Source organism: Poecile atricapillus, chromosome Z (assembly GCF_030490865.1).
Source record: "Poecile atricapillus isolate bPoeAtr1 chromosome Z, bPoeAtr1.hap1, whole genome shotgun sequence".
NCBI classification, from domain to species: domain Eukaryota; kingdom Metazoa; phylum Chordata; class Aves; order Passeriformes; family Paridae; genus Poecile; species Poecile atricapillus.
In genome coordinates, this window is record NC_081289.1 from 27336970 (window position 1) to 27352684 (window position 15715).

The window sequence follows — 15715 nt, forward strand, 5'->3', positions numbered from 1 at the left end:
TACCCTAAGAAAACTCCTTGATCTTGTAGCAGCTTTCCACAAATGATTCCATCTCAAAGAAATGGAAGTTTATGAGGAAATACTTTTTGTAGATGTTCACTGTGTTGGCCTTACCACCTTTTCTGCTGCTGTCATGTTACTCAGCTGAGATGGGCTTAGAGCACCTGTATGTTAATATAGAAATATGAAAATGAAACATTCCATAATGCTTTTTATTATTTGAAATTCTGTGATTGGTATTTTGTTAACATTTTGTGATCTCTTGTATTGAGTTCCAGCTTTCACTCAAGTGCAATAATGCCTTCTCAAAGTAGTAATTTCTTAACGAGAAGCAAACCCATCTATTTCTCAAGGAAGTTTTTTGCCTCCTGGTTGTGGGTCAGTGGGTTGTGGGTTCTGAGGTTTACAGAGCAATTAAATGTCCCTTTTCAGTGTTGACAAACGTGTACTCCAGTGTCACAGTGGGATAACATTTTGGGGTGGCTTTTATTTTTGGCAGTGATTAGAAGGAAACCATATTATGACCCAGCTTTACCTAGTTTATGAGCATTCACGGTCTGAATTCTGCTCTAAGACCTTGCTCTTCCTTGCAGCAGGAATTGGAAACATTCTCACTACTCAGTAATGGCACCTCAATCAATTCATCAAACCAGGTAGAGTTTGCAGCCTGTGATTGTTACTGTTTCTGGATTGTGCTACTAGAATACTTTAAAGTTTGATTTACATGTAGATTTATAACTGTCTTTTAGGTTTCAACTGTTTTAATTAGTGTTTTCTGCTTTTAAGGGATATGGCCAAGAAATTTATGTATTTGAAACTATTTCTATTGGCATCATATTTTATGTCGGTAATTAGATCACCAAAGATGGTTATTTTTCTTAGTTATTATGAATGTTTGCTTTCTCTTGCATTTTAAATAAATTTTTGTTTTCAAGTTTTGCATATCTAACAACAATGCTATGTAACAGTCAGAAAGTGCAACTGCTGAAGAAACAAATAAAATTAAATCCTGTGATGTACTGAGCAAGGTACATACACAGCTTATGTATTGTTTCTATTGTCCTGGGAGATCCAGCTGGGCAGGGCAGTGTACAAATACTAAGGTAAAATAGAAGAAATCGCTGGTTGCCTTGTTCCACCACTGGGCAAAGAATCATCCCAACAAGCAGGCACTTGCTGTTTTTACAGGCTGTTTGGTACTTCACATTGCTCCTTAAAGCAAATAAACAATAAAACTGTAAACATTGTAATTTTGTACAAGATGGAATATGAAAGAACTAGTTTACCTCTCACTGTTCAGTGATTTGGCTTCACATCTTTCCAGCAAGGCCAGTCAGCTTTCTTTAATAGTTGTGCCTAGTTTTTAATTTGAAAATCTTTTCCTTTTTTAAGAACTGAAAATAGTGCAAGCTTCACTGTAGTAGATGCAGTATCACAAGCCAAATGCTTTACTTGTGCCTTTTTAAGCTTAAGCTAAAGGCACATGTACTTACCTCTATTTATGTTTCTGTAAAATATGGACTCAATTTATTTCTTGCCTTGAGCTCCAAGTCAGCAGTTGTCTTGGCGGAAACATTTTCCTGTTTTGAATTTGCTGTAGAAGTTTGTGGTTGTTAGATTGCAAAATATGTGAACTAAGAAAAGGAACGTTGTGTAAGATCAGGCTAATCAGATCTCCCATGCAGTGGGCTGACCAATTGGTGTGTCCTGGGACCTGGGACACAGTGTTCCCATCCACACATGAAATACTCTATTCTATGTATGGAGCTGCTCACAAGGTTGGATATTGTACAGGCATGGTTTTTCTTTGCAGCAAAAGGGTTTGTCAGCTGCTGAAGGTAAACATTTATAGGTTCCTTGGATCAATGAATCTCCTAAAGTTCATTTGCTTTATTGTTCCAGCACAGAAAGAGGCCATAAGGAAAAAGAAAGAGTCATATGCATTTAGGAATAGTAAAGAGTCCCAGATGTGAAGTGTGGATGTCTATTTAAAAATTTATTTCTCACAATATTTTTCCTCTCCCTTTTCCTACATCCTCTTTACAGACTACTTCCAATGGATTGGGCTCAATAGATGACATTGAAACAGGTAAAGATATCTCTCTCCTCAGAATTTTGTGGCTTCAATATGGTATGTGACCAGGCTGGCAGGCTTGAGAGGTTCATCACCTGCATTTGTGTCTCTTCTGCACACTCACAGCTTTGGTAACTAGGAGAAGAAAAAAGTGCTGCAAAGCAGGAGTATTTTTCTTGCAAAAACAGCTTTTTGTCCAGGCCCAGTGAGAGACACGTCTGGGAGTTAAAAGGGTCTGCTGAGGTATACAGCTCTCTCCAGTTGTGTTTTCTTAAAGCTGCTCTTGGCAGAGCTTCTGAAACTCTGCTCCAAGGCAAAACAGTCCAGATAAAGTGAAGGTTGTTTGTGCTCTGACTGCATATGGTCCTCCAACACACTGAGGTAGAGAAATTGAAAACAAAGGAATTGGGAGGGACCCAGGGGGAGCCAAGTTCAGGGTTAGGCACCCAGGAGGAGACGAAGGAAGATTAACAGGGTTGCTTTTCTCACACTGGGAAACAAGTGACCTTAACTCTGCCCCTGTAGAAGGGCTTGCTACCTTACCTGCTGGAGAACTGAACTTCTGCCTCTGAGCACATCAGTCTTTGTTCCTTCGTAAGGTAGCTCTGTGTGTGTGAAGGTAAGTGTGAGGACTTACCACCACAAGTAGCAATTGCTCTTTTTATAGAAAGAAACTAATTTTGTGATTAAGGTGCTTTGGAAAGCATGTTAGTTCTTTGTTGAATGCTGATTTATTATCTGCTTGCTACATGATATAATGAGACCCAGTTCTGTGAATTAAGGAGAGTTTTTCACATGATCTTGCTGTGCTAAAATTAACTGGACTCCTACTACGGACTAATGAATGGCCACATCCAGTAAGCTCTTTATCTAATCTGGATTTGGTGTAAGAGCAGCATGCCACCTTTGCTGCGGATCAGGCAGACAGAGCCTTTACTGCTAGAAAATCTTTGCAAAAGCACGGGAATTATGCGTTATCCAATTGCCCAGAGAGTGGTGTACCACCAGGATGGCTGTGGGTGCTGGGTACCTTGAGAGTTTCAGATTCAAAGATTTCTTTTAGCAAGGGTTTTTGTGGTTGTTGTTTTGTTTTGTTTTAAGATGCAGACTCTTCAAGCCCTTTCCTCCATGTTTTGCTTGAAGTCATCTGATTAACTCAGCCAGTCCTGCAGAGAGACCATGGCTCAGATCTGGCTCAGTATGGCCATTGGCCAGCTAATGCACCAGGGAACCACTGCTGTTCTGGAGAGCAGAGCTAGAAATAGTGCTTATAAAAGCTGTGTACTTCCCCCTTGGGGACAGGCAGGTGTATGGCCAGAGAAGTCACCAGCTGGGGGGGCTTGGTATGGGAGACTTGGTTCATGGGGATGTATGGACAAGCCCCTTGTTGACCTTTTGATAATATGTGGGGCTGAGTGTGATGGCAGGGTCAGAAATCAGCAGGTGTGGGTGTGCCTGTGAGCTACTCATCAAAGAAAGCTGTTTTATTCTTTTAAGATGGAGCAAATGTTAGGGGAATGCAGAGGATGCATGAGCATTCTGTAAGGAGAATATGTGAGATGTGGGTATCACAGCTGGTCAGTGAAGTCAGCAGATCTGGTGTCCTGAGGAAAGCAGGAATAGGAAAGGATAGGAAAAGAGATTGGACAGAGTGGGAGGAGTGGCTGAAGGAATGACAGGTGGTCAGGGAGAGAGGAGTGGACATCTTCCCTCTTCCACTTACAAGTAGTGGAGCCTGTTGGTGCCTGCTCTTTTCGTTACCCTTTACATACACTGAGCTCTCATGTTATTGTCTGCCTTTTGGTCATGCATTCAGTGTTTCCAGGTTTGGGGCCTCTTAGGGTGTGTGAGGGCCTCTGTTCTTTGCTTCCCAGTCTGAGTGGAAAATGCAGGGCCTCATTCATTCCTCAGAGAAGGCCTGAACTGCTGGATCCTTTAGGGCCCTGTCATTGTGCACCCTTTTGCTCCCCGCTGCACGTGTCTCCATCCCTTCCGGCATGTTCTGAACTTCTTGTTGGCCTCTGTAGGGATCTTGTCAGTACTCCAGATTTAAACATCTGAAAAATGGGAAGGCACAAGCCATCCCTTTGTACTGCAGGGAATCTGGCCAAGCTTCCAGCCATGGGAAAAGCCGGAGAGCTGGCTCCCTGGCGACTGGGGGTTCTGCACCAAAGGGAGATGAGAGAAATCATTGCAAAGGGGGCATGGGGTTGGAGCCAAGCCAGATTGGTGGGGCAGCTGCAAAACTACTACTGATGGACAGCCTTCCTTTGGGTCGCTGCCTGTAGGAAATGCATTCAGCTGCAGCACCAAAATCCTGTGCTGGATCCCATAAGGTACACCATGTGTTTGCCTTCAGTGGCATGCTTGAGGACATGGAGACATGGACACTTCCCCTGCTTTCCTTTCCCAGCACTTTCCTGCTTTTGTCATGGCTCAGCCTCCAGTGCCTTGCATGGTGACCTTTGCTGTGGTCCATCCACGTGGACCATTCACAACAAATACTGGAGGAAAGGTTGCAGGGGTTGGAGCTGTGCTCCTGGTGGGGTTAGAGATAAGGGGGCATGCCTGTATTTGTCATCTCTGCTGTTGTTTTGTTCAGGACTTGGAGGTTTACTGGAATTGCTAATTTGCTGAGCTCTCTAAGAAGGTACCAGCACATTCCTGGGCCAGCAAAAGAGCAGTTTGCAGCCAGTAACAGAGCGTACTCACTCAGTCCCTGATGCAGGGGGATGGCCAAGTTCTCGTGGGGGCTGAGTGAACAGACCTGGTACAGACAGGATGCAGCATTTCTTGCTGGATCAAGTTTTATATCTCTGAAGCTTGTCTAGTTTCTTTCCCAATTTTATCAGTCTTTCTAGTAAAAGCTATTGTCTCTCCTTCCAAACTTTGCCTTGCTTTTATAGCCTTAGTCTGTTGCAGGTAAAGTGCAGCCAATGGGATGTGGATGGAGAAGGTAGCATCTTTGTCTTATTTCTTTTCTTTTATTCCAGGACATCTGCACAGGGGCAGAATTAAGGTAGTCTGGGTGCTTGGTTTCAGAATGGCAAATGTAACGCTGCATTTTCCAAATTTCTAACATTTGAACTTTTTTTTTAACACTTAATTTTTTTGAGAATGAAATGCTCTTCTGTGAAGAACATGTGCTTGCAACCTTAACTTCACTTAACAGAGGTTTATATTGCATGATGGGAATATCTTACTACTTCAGTAATGTACTGGAGAGGGGAAGAAACCTTAGGGAAAACCACCGCCTCTTCCCTGGCTCGACTCTGCCTCCCACGAGTTCCCAAGAGCACATTTGCTGATCAGGTATTGAGGGGAGAAATGGATAGCAACCTCCCACTTTTGGACATCAGGAAGGATTCAGGAGCAGGGAATTTACTTGACTAAAGACAATTAAAGCCTGAGTGAGTCTGATGGGGATTTTTGGGACAGATTGTTAGCACGACCTGATCTGACGACTCAATCTCTGGCTCTCCTCCCAACAGGGCCTTGTGATTTTTATCTTCTTCTGTTTAGGATGCGTGGTTTTTTAGAGAGGGTGTGCAAGTAAGCAAGCTTTCAGCTGGGATATCAAAGCTCCAAGAAGTAAAGAAAGCAGTGACCTCTGCCAAATGCATTAGTGAGGAACATTAAAGAAAATACCAGGTGGTGGGTTATAGAGAAATTGTATTATGTGCCCCTTTAGTCCTGGCCACAGTGAATTCAGTAACTGCTCAGCCACAGGTATTTTGTTGTTCCTGGTTGCTGTACATGCTTGCAAATCTTGACAGTCAGTCTGAGCACTGGCCTTTAGAATGTATTTCAGCTACTGGTGAGTCCTAGAGCCTTTCCTCTCAGAAAAATTGGCATACTTGGTTTTTGTGATTTGATGGAGTTGTACAATATTGGTTTTACCATGTTGTGCTCTATATGCCTCCTGCAAGAGGCTCTCCTGGTGACTGGCTCTGTTTCTCTCTCATCACAGACTGCTCTATGGACTTGCAGTGCCTCCCAGCTCCTGTGGCCACCTCCATCCCTGTGAATGAGGGGATGGCCCCTTTGCCCTCTGATTCAGATGCAAAGGGCTTGCCCACCTCACTTCCTGCTGCCAGCTTGCTCCCGTCTCCAGACTGTGTACCCTTGCCAGTGCCTGAGAACACGGAGGACTTCACAGATGGGGACATCATTGGGGAAGAGCTAGACTCCCTCCTGGATTCCCTTGCTGAAGGGTCACCATACCCTCTAGTAAGATGGGCACTGTGTGGGTCTGCTGTTTCTTTATTCCAAATAGGTCCTTGGAGGATGAGGATGTGCATGCTGCCTCTCGTTCTCTTCCTGTCATTCTTTTCTCCTATCTCTTCCTCTGGCAAAACTCATTCGTTCTTTCCTTTATTTCTGCTGCTGTGAGTATGTAGAGTCCTTCTCCAAGCCTGCTTTGCTGTGTGCAGCTTCAGGGAGATGCCTCTCAAAATACACCCAAGGTAGCCCTCCCCTGACATTTCCTTCCACCTGGCCTCTCAGGTCCGTGAAGTTGAAGCAAGTCTGAGAGTAGAAATTAGTGTGGTGAAGCAGGAATGATGGATGTATTTTATACAGAGGGCATGCTCTAATCTCCTTGTATTTTGTGCAGGTTGCACTCAGACTAAGCTTGTTGAACAGGTCTGGGAGCTGCATAGACAATCTGTTCTCATACTAATGTTGGATTTTAGTTGCCAGTGTTGCTTATGTTAGCCACCTTGGGTCTGGAGGCAGTGTAGTGATTTTCACGTTGGAAAAGCCCTGATGAGAGGCACCATGGGTCGTGATCATTACCCTGACCTTTGCACTGTGTGTACTCGTCTGCCTTGTTTCTCGACCTGAGCTGGTTTAAGTGCCCAGCGCAGGACACTGCCTTGCAGACTGATGAACTCAATCCAACACCTCCTCAGGGATCCTGGTCCAGACTGTTTGCAGTACAGAAAAATTGGAAAGTCTGTGGGAAGTCTGCAGGTGGATTGAGCTGCCAGGTATCCTTTTGCTCCAGCTTGTACAATACGCCCTTCACTGGGAGCCTGTTGCTCTCTGTTGTCATGGTTTGACCTCAGTCAGCAGCTAAGTACCAGACAGCTGCTCACTCACTTTCTTCCTGCCCCTTTCCCAGTGAGAATAATTGAATAAAACCCAAACTTGTGGCTTAAGACAACAGTTTAATAATTGAAACAAAATAAAATACAATATTAACAGCAACAATAATAATAGAAAAAGAGAGAGAGGGAAGGAATAAAACCCAAGAGAAACAAGTGATGCACAGTACAATTGCTCACCACTTGATAACCAATGCCCAGCCTTCCTTGAGCAGCAGTTGGTGACCCTGACCAAATTCTCCCAGTTTATATCCTGGACATGATGTTCTGCGGTATGGAATATCCCCTTGGCTTGTTCAGGTCAGCTGTCCTGGCCATGCTGTCCCCCATCTTCTCGTGCACCTGCTTGCTGGCAGAGCACGGGAAATGGAAAGTCCTTGACTTAGAGTAAGCACGACTTAGCAATAGCCAAAACATCAGTGTGTTATCAACAGTATTCTCATGCTAAATCCAAAACACAGCGCTGTACCAGCTACTAAGAAAATTAACTCTGTGCTGGCCAAAACCAGGACATCTCTTTTCAGTCTTTGCTCCTCAATACTAATTCGCTATTTATCCTCCTTCCTGCTCCCCTGAAGTCTCTTGTCCAGGGCACCATTCCTACCAACCTGCCAACAGAGATGCCCCAGTTGATTCCTGTGTTTCCGGGAGGAACTCCACTGCTGCCTCCAGTTGTGACAGCCAGCATTCCTGTCTCCACCCCTCTGCCACCTGCCTCCTTTGGCCTGGTAATGGATCCCACCAAGCAACTCTCCTCCTCCTCTGTTCTGGATGCCTTTGAGGCCCCACAAGGAGGAAGTGGTGGCTCCACTTTAGATTCGCTGGATTCCCTGGATCTGCTTCCATACACAGATACACGGCTTGATGCCCTGGACTCCTTTGGGACAAGCAGGGGGTCACTGGATACCTTGGACTCCTTTACCATTGGTAGGTGCGGGTAGGTAGGGGTGATACGGTTTTGTGTTGCCTTAGCTGTGAATGCATGCCAAAATTATTTCCTTCAGTGCTGAGGATGTCTGTCTTGTAGCTTTCTCTGCTGGTGTATATAACAGGAATATAAATATAGAAGAGAGCAGGGAATTGTCTTGGACAGAGTAACTGATTATGTTTTGCTCAAAAGTAATGAGAAAAGCTGTAGGTTATGTATTCCCAGATAACCAGCATGGAGTGAAATCTAAAGAGGAGAAAGGAACACAGAGGTATATAATGATGAGAGATGAGATTTAAACATTGCTGGGTGTCCAGAACACTTCCCTTGGCATAATTTGCTGGACTATAGCGTGACTCCTCCACCTTCCTCCTTAATGACTCTGACATCTTCCACAAAGTGAGCAGAGTGGTGATGACTGTTTTAGATGATACAGGACCTTGTTGTGCTGGGCAGAATGGTAGAGGCCAAGGTGGGTATTTCCCATCTCTGGATTCAGGGCAATGAGTGTCCTCTTGAATGGGGTTCTGAACTCTCATGGTACAAGGAGAAAATGGATGGTGGGCAAAGACTAAGTGCCCTCCTGTTCAGGAGGGAAGTGGGCTTCTTCTTGGTTAACTTATTCCCAGTATTGCAGTATATTCAAAGCAAAAGTATTTTGAGAACAGCAGAGATTGGCCAGTCAGCACTTGAACACTCACATTCACCTCAGCTTTGGGTTGCCATTTTAGAAATGTCAGTTCTCAGCAGCATAGAATTGGGTTCAGTAGGATTTCTGGGACAAGAAGCCTTTCCTGGAGTTTTTCCGAGTCTAGACAGATGCTTTGGGAAGAAAGTATTAAAACATTATGAAATAAATAAAGCAAATTAATTTAATTAGATATTGTTTATCCTTTTGTGAGTAGCACTGCTTCTGAGAGTGAAATGATTGTTTTTGTTTTGTGGGGTTCTTCTTTCACCCAGAAGAAACTAGCTCTCAGGAACTGCGACACCCACCTGGCAGCCAAAAGCCAGCCCCAGCGGTGAGTGAGCTACTGCCCCATGCTGACATCCCAGGGTGCTCTGGAGCCAAGGTAGTAGTGGTGGTAGTAGTGGTCACTTGGGTGATGTAGTTAATTTGGGCCCCTCTTCTTACCCTGCCCTGATCAGTGTTGCCTCTCATGTTGTGGCAAGGCAGGTAAAGGTTCCCACAGAGTCAGTAGGAAGACATTTGTTCCATCTTTGTTTTTATCCGTAACTCCATATTGCCAAGGTAAGCATGGTGTGACCAAGGTTGTAGGGTCAGCAGGGGATCATGGAGGCCAGGGTCCCACTGTATGTGGCAGCCACATAATGCTCAAGGATGGGGCAGAGTCAGCCAACTTTGACTTCACGCTACTGGAGTTCTTTGCTGCTCTCTGCCCCTGTCAGGAGGTTTCTCCAGATGTTCTGCTTTTGTTCTATGTCTCGAGTCTTGGAAAAAATGGGGAGGATTAGTTAGCTTGGAACAAAAGTTATTCTTGAGTTACTCTTACCTGTTGGCCCTGTTAACATCAATGTGAGTATCCCTGAAGATTGACTGATAAGCAGTTTGGGTTTTTTCTTAGGTTGGGATATGGTTGATTTAAAAATCTTTCATTGCAGAGTAGATTGTGATGGAAGGAATGGGAAGGAGTGAGGAGGGCATTTTGTTTTGTAGCTCGTGATAGGAAACTGAGGTCTCTTACCAATGAGAAAGAGGCCTATCTTTGAAGTGAAAACACCACAGTGTTCATTCTCTATGGAAAAGTTGCATGCATCTCTTCTGGAAATGTCATTTCAGATGTGAACATTTTGATGAGAGAGGAAATGAGACAGGTTTTGAGAGACTGGAGCGGGGCAAGGGGTTAGAGAGGTTTCTTGCCCATGTGGTTGCAGAGCTGAACAGAGAGATGTGTGTGTGTTTTCACTCAGGTCAGCCTTGGTGGAGTGAGTCACCCAGCTGCGCCCAAGGCCACTGAGCACCTGCTGTCCCAGCCAGAACCAGCAATGCCCAACACAGCTCTGCTGGTGAAGAACCCCTTGGCGTCTACTCATGTTTTCAAACAGGCCTGTCATATCTGCTACCCCAAAACAGGTGATGCATTTTCTCTGCCACCAGAGCACTGGCACAGACTAGGAATTGGCTTTCCCCTGGCTGATGGGGTTATTCTCTCTGGCAGGGCCCAAGGCTGGTGATTACACCTATCGGGAAGGCTTGGAGCACAAGTGCAAGCGGGACATCCTGCTGGGCAGGCTGAAGAACTCAGAAGACAAGACCTGGAAGAGGATCCGTCCTCGCCCAACCAAAACCAACTTTGTAGGATCCTATTATCTGTGCAAAGGTGATGTGTGGTGGTTGGTCGCTGGGAAGGGGCTGTACCAGGGGAAACTGGGAGGGAAATTCTGTTTGATATTGCCTACTGGCTGTGGGGTCTTCTGTCCCATCAGTAGGATGGCTGTACAGTTCATGGACTGGATGGCTCAGTACAGTGAAGGGCAATGAGCTGCCATGTTGTGGAGAGCAGGCAGCTTCTAAAGTGGCAGAGCAGAAGAGTTCCAAAGGCTCAGTGAGCTGCTGCACACAGTCAAGCATTCAGAGCTGTTCTGCTGACATGGGCTTTACTGAGAACTTGCCTCCTGTACATGTGCTCACATTAGTCCCACTCAGCCCAACTGCCCCATGGCAGGGCTCTGGTTCTGCCTAGGGAAAAACATTTTCTGCTTGCTCCTTTGCTTCAGCCCATCCCACAGTACCCACAGACAGTGTGACTAGACTGGTATCCCGAGGCAGTGTCATTACAAAGTACTTAATGAGGTGGGGAGGTTGTAAGAGCCAACTAAAATGGTTCCTTACTGCTGGGCCTATGGGAGAACTTAATCTGTATTGGCTTTATGGGGTTAGTTAAGTCATGATCTGTCCCTGGCCAGGCACTGAATTAAAGCTGGCCTCTAGTTTTGAGATAGTTTCCCCCATAGCAGCGTAACTGGAGATTGTCACCATTCAGTAGTTTGCATTAACTCCTGAATGTATTGATATAGGTGAACTTGGGAGGAGATATCTTTTCCTTTTTCTTTTAGCTCTCAGTTTTTTTGCTTTCAGTTCCATGTGAGGCATGGGCAGTGGGAGAAAACAAGAGAGAGTTTAGTTTCTGACTGGGCCACCCTGCCTGTGTGGTGGTGTGTGCTGTTTGTTGCTTTGTAGATATGCTTAACAAGCAGGACTGTAAGTACGGGGATAACTGCACCTTCGCGTACCACCAGGAAGAGATCGACGTGTGGACGGAGGAGCGGAAGGGGACCCTCAACCGTGACCTCCTCTTTGACCCGCTAGGTGGGATCAAGCAGAGCAGCCTCACAATTGCCAAGCTCCTCAAGGAACATCAGGGCATCTTCACCTTCCTCTGTGAGGTACAGAACTGGTGGGAGGGCACAGGCATCCATCATCTCTTCATATGTGTCTGGATCACTGATCTGTTGATAGTTGCCACCACAAAAATATGGTGGGATGACTGGAGTCAAAACTGGAGTGCTTACAACCGATGTCTGTAAACTCTTCAGGAAGGACAGGTGAGGAAGGAGAGGCAGCGGGGGAGCCCTGTGTGTTAGGGAGTGTTTTGACTGTCTAGAGTTTAACAATGATGATGATGATGATGATAGAGTTGAGTGGTTATGGGTAGGAATTAGGGGAAGACCGACAAGATGGGAGTCTTGTTACAGACCACCCAACCAGGGTGAAGAGGCAGACAAAATAATTCATAGGCAGATGGGATAAGTTTTGTAATTGTTGACCCTTTTTCTTGTGGGGGACTTCAACTTAGCAGATGTCTGCTTTAAGTACAACACAGCAGGGAGGAAACAGTCCAGGATGTTCCTGGAGTGTGTGGAAGATAACTCCTGAATTCCCTCCTGGTGAGGGAAACAGCTAGGAAAGGCATCCACTGGATCTGTTTGTGAACAGAGAAGCACTGGTGGGTGATACAATGGTTGGAAGCCATCCTGGGCTCAGAAATCATGCAGTTGTAGAGTTTTCAGTTCTTGGAGAAATAAGGAGAGGGGTCAGCAGAACTGCCACCTTGCCACTTCACCTTCTGAAGGGCAGACTTTAGTCTCCTTAGGAGCCTGGCTGACAAAGTACCTTGGGAGGCAGTCCTGAAGGGAAAAGGAGTCCAGGATGTTGCACATTCTTCAAGAAAGAAATCTTAAAGGTGCAGGAGCAGGCCACCTGTAACACTGTGTGTCCCAGCCAGTGCCCTGCTCCCAGAAGGACAGTAAGCATTGTATGCACATGTGCAGGAGAAAGGAGTAGTTTTCTTCCTTAGCTCTGCAGCTGAACCAGGTGCTCAGAGCCTCATGAGATCACCTGTGTCTTCCTCCATCTTGACATGTTGCTTTGAATTGTAATTTAGCCCCAGTTACTTTAGAAATCAGAATTCAATAATGCAATAAATTCCCACTTGATGTCTATGCAGAGCTACTGAGTCGGTCAGTTGAGAATTGCCTCATATCATCTTAATGCTCTGCAGCACAGAGTTCCCTATGTTGGCAGTGCATATAAAGGGACGTGTGTTCTTTGCTGTGAAGTGGCTGTTCTTTTATTTCTCCCTTGTTCTTGTTCTGTTGGGAAAGAATATGTGGCTCTGACCAAAATTTTTCCAACCACAATGGAAAATACTGTTGAGAATAAGCCAAAAAATGTTGTCCAGAAGCTTTTCCAGAGATTGACTTGCTTTGTTTTAAAGCTCTGCCACACCACAAAGTTTTCACCAGACTTGTTTCTAACTTTGAACATTAGAATAGGCTGGCTCTGGTTCTTCTTCTTCCTCTAAGCGAAGTCGCTCTGGTTCACTGCTCTCTAAGATTTTCCCAGTATGCTAATTCTTCTCTTCTCAGATTTGCTTTGACAGCAAACCCCGGATTATCAGCAAAGGGACCAAGGACACACCATCTGTCTGCTCCAACCTTTCTGCAAAACACAGTTTCCATGACAACAAGTGAGTGAACAATTTTTTCTCCTGATGGGAGCCATCTCGCATAAGTCCAGCCAGTTTAACTCCAGGGCTCTGGTCTCTTTCTTCCTTTCCTCCCTACAGGTTCCAATCATAGGACAGCTCAAATCATAATAAATAGCACTATGGGCTTCACCCTGCATGTTTGCTCCTGGTGGTGAGGGATTTCAGGCATCAGCAAAGCCCTTTGGAGGCAGTTTGTTAAGTTTTCCATTGACTTAATTTGCCTTTCAGTTTGGCCTTCACAGAAAGGTCAAAACAAAGATCCTCTAGCTCAGGATCCTGCTTCTGACTGTCTGGTAGTGAATGTTTAAGAGAACAGGTATAACAAACATGTCAAGTACATAGTCATACAATTTCTTCTGGTTCCTGGGAATCTCAGATGTGGGGAGATGCTGAACCTATCATACCAACTCAGAGGAGTTGTTATCTTTGCTGCGTATTTTGATATGTGTCTGATCTCTGAACTTAGTCAGAGCATCACGCATGTGCTGAGGGTGAAAATAACTACCCAGGCTTGATAGGTCGGGAGGGCAGGGGTTTGCTTTTCCCAGAGGGAACCTGTCTCTTCTGGAGTCAATTTGCATGTGTCCTTTGCCTGCCCAGTCAAATGTCTGGATGTCATATGTAAGAAGGAGGTAGAGAGGGTTTGATCCTCTGGTGCTTTGTATTTTTCTGCAGGTGTCTAGTCCACATTGTGCGTTCCACCTCCCTGAAATATTCCAAGATCCGTCAGTTCCAGGAGCACTTCCAGTTTGACGTGTGTCGACATGAGGTGCGTTACGGCTGCCTGCGTGAGGACAGCTGCCACTTTGCTCACAGTTTCATTGAGCTCAAGGTCTGGCTGCTGCAGCAATATTCAGGTGAGTGTGACTTGGCTGGTGTTGTGTATACCTGAATTTCTTCCAGTGTGTAACCAGGGCCAGTTGAGAGGGGAAGGTGATTTGGGAGTACTGAGAAGGTGTCAATCACTTGTGCATAGTACTTACTCTGCCTCCTCAGGGTCACGAAAAGTAGGACCAAGGTCTTCTATGAGGTGGTTTGGCCCTTGTCCATTTACAGGAGCAGGGTTATTAGGATTTGCAGACCAGAACGCCTTTCCCTTGGGACCAGCTGAATAAATTAAAATAATAATTAGGTAGAGCTCAATCCCGAGAGGTGTTTTGTGCTTAGATCTTGTGCAAATAGCAGTTGGACCCCTGAGTGAACATGTCTTGCAGTGAGAATGGCAGCATGCAGAGGTGACAAAGCAGTTGGTTATCTAGAGAAGGCTGTGGATCTCCAGTTTCTCAAAACAAATTCACCAACAGCAGGAAATTACAAGATGTTTGGTGTTTCCCAAAAAGCCTTTGATGACATGCCTCAGAAGAGGGTTTTACAGAGATTATACTCAGGGAAATTGTATGGTGACACTGCCACATCTGGCACTTCAGTCCTGTGTCTCTGATATATTGGCGTTTTTCTCTGGCTGCTGTCCTGTTGGCTGTGTAGATGCTAGTCCACCTGCAGTGCTACCTACATGTTTTTTCACCACAGGGTCTCATTTAGTGCACCACCCAGCCTGGTAATGGGAGTACTTCAGAGAGGAAACACATTATAGATGTTTCTCACCATTCTTTGATGTCATAATTGATGTCCAGTGCAGTCCTTGGCCTTGGGTTCAGCTCATGAGGGACAGTGATGAACAAGTAGCACATTGTGGCACATGCCATCTTTAATCTTTCCGTTTGCCTTCATTTACTTGTGGCCTCAGGAAATTAAAAAAATTACGGCTTGGAGTTTCTAAGATAGCACATTGCCTGTGAGCCATGGGCCACCACTGCCCTGCATGCTTGTGATACTGCTCATTGTACTCTGATATTCAAGTGCCTTGCTTTTTTTCCCCCATACCATGGTTGGTTTATTTTTGTTGTTTTGGTCTGGTTTTGTTATTTGAAAAGTTTCTTTGCTCCCTTCTTCTTTCCCTCTGTGTTCCTTTCTCTTCATCCTGCAGAAGAAACAAACTGATTTTTTTCTTCTTGCCTTCTTTACATGAAGAAATTATTTCAAATGATTTTTCAAGCATGCAGAGCTGATCATCAAGCCTTGTGTCTACTTCCACCTTTTCCAACAATAGGAGAGATATTATCTTGTGGGGTTTTTTTCCTGCAGGCTCTATATATGAGCCTGCTTTCCTTGTGAGTTTGCCTCTCCCAGGTGTAGTGCCTTCATTATGGAAACTGAAATTAAAGGTAGTTGTTGCCATTCTCTGGGAATGCTTTAGCTTTGGAGCAGGAAGTTTCATTTGGGCACTATTTTCTCAGCAAGAACAGGAGGAGGGCAGCTTACATTTGAAACACTTCACAGCCATTTGAGCATTTACAGAGCTTTTGGCTTTGTTCATGGGAATACAGGATTGTATTAGTGGAGTAAAGGTTCCCAAGATCTGAGAATTGGACAGGCGGGACTATTTTCTTGTTCACTGTGGCTTTTCACAGACATCTCTTGCTATCTTCTTCCACTAGTGGTAATAACACTCTTTGTCTTCACTAATGATGTTGCAAAAGATGCCGAAATATTAAAAGTAATCAACACATAGGCCTTTTGGTTCCCAGCTCAT

General features: G+C 45.1%; 1 protein-coding gene across 10 annotated transcripts in view; it reads left to right on the forward strand.

The window, feature by feature from the left end:
• ZC3H7B (zinc finger CCCH-type containing 7B) overlaps nt 1-15715 on the forward strand; it is a 48216-nt gene that overhangs the window by 14466 nt on the left and 18035 nt on the right. For 5 of the 10 annotated variants that reach the window (XM_058864818.1, XM_058864817.1, XM_058864820.1 and 2 more), the window contains exons 7-16: nt 594-653; nt 2047-2089; nt 6045-6304; nt 7761-8109; nt 9074-9183; nt 10043-10205; nt 10291-10452; nt 11313-11518; nt 13001-13101; nt 13798-13979. In XM_058864818.1, coding sequence (XP_058720801.1) covers nt 594-653; nt 2047-2089; nt 6045-6304; nt 7761-8109; nt 9074-9183; nt 10043-10205; nt 10291-10452; nt 11313-11518; nt 13001-13101; nt 13798-13979 — 1636 coding nt within the window. The remainder of the gene's footprint in view (nt 1-593; nt 654-2046; nt 2090-6044; nt 6305-7760; nt 8110-9073; nt 9184-10042; nt 10206-10290; nt 10453-11312; nt 11519-13000; nt 13102-13797; nt 13980-15715) is intronic. The other 5 variants (XM_058864821.1, XM_058864816.1, XM_058864822.1 and 2 more) reach the window with 5 other exon arrangements.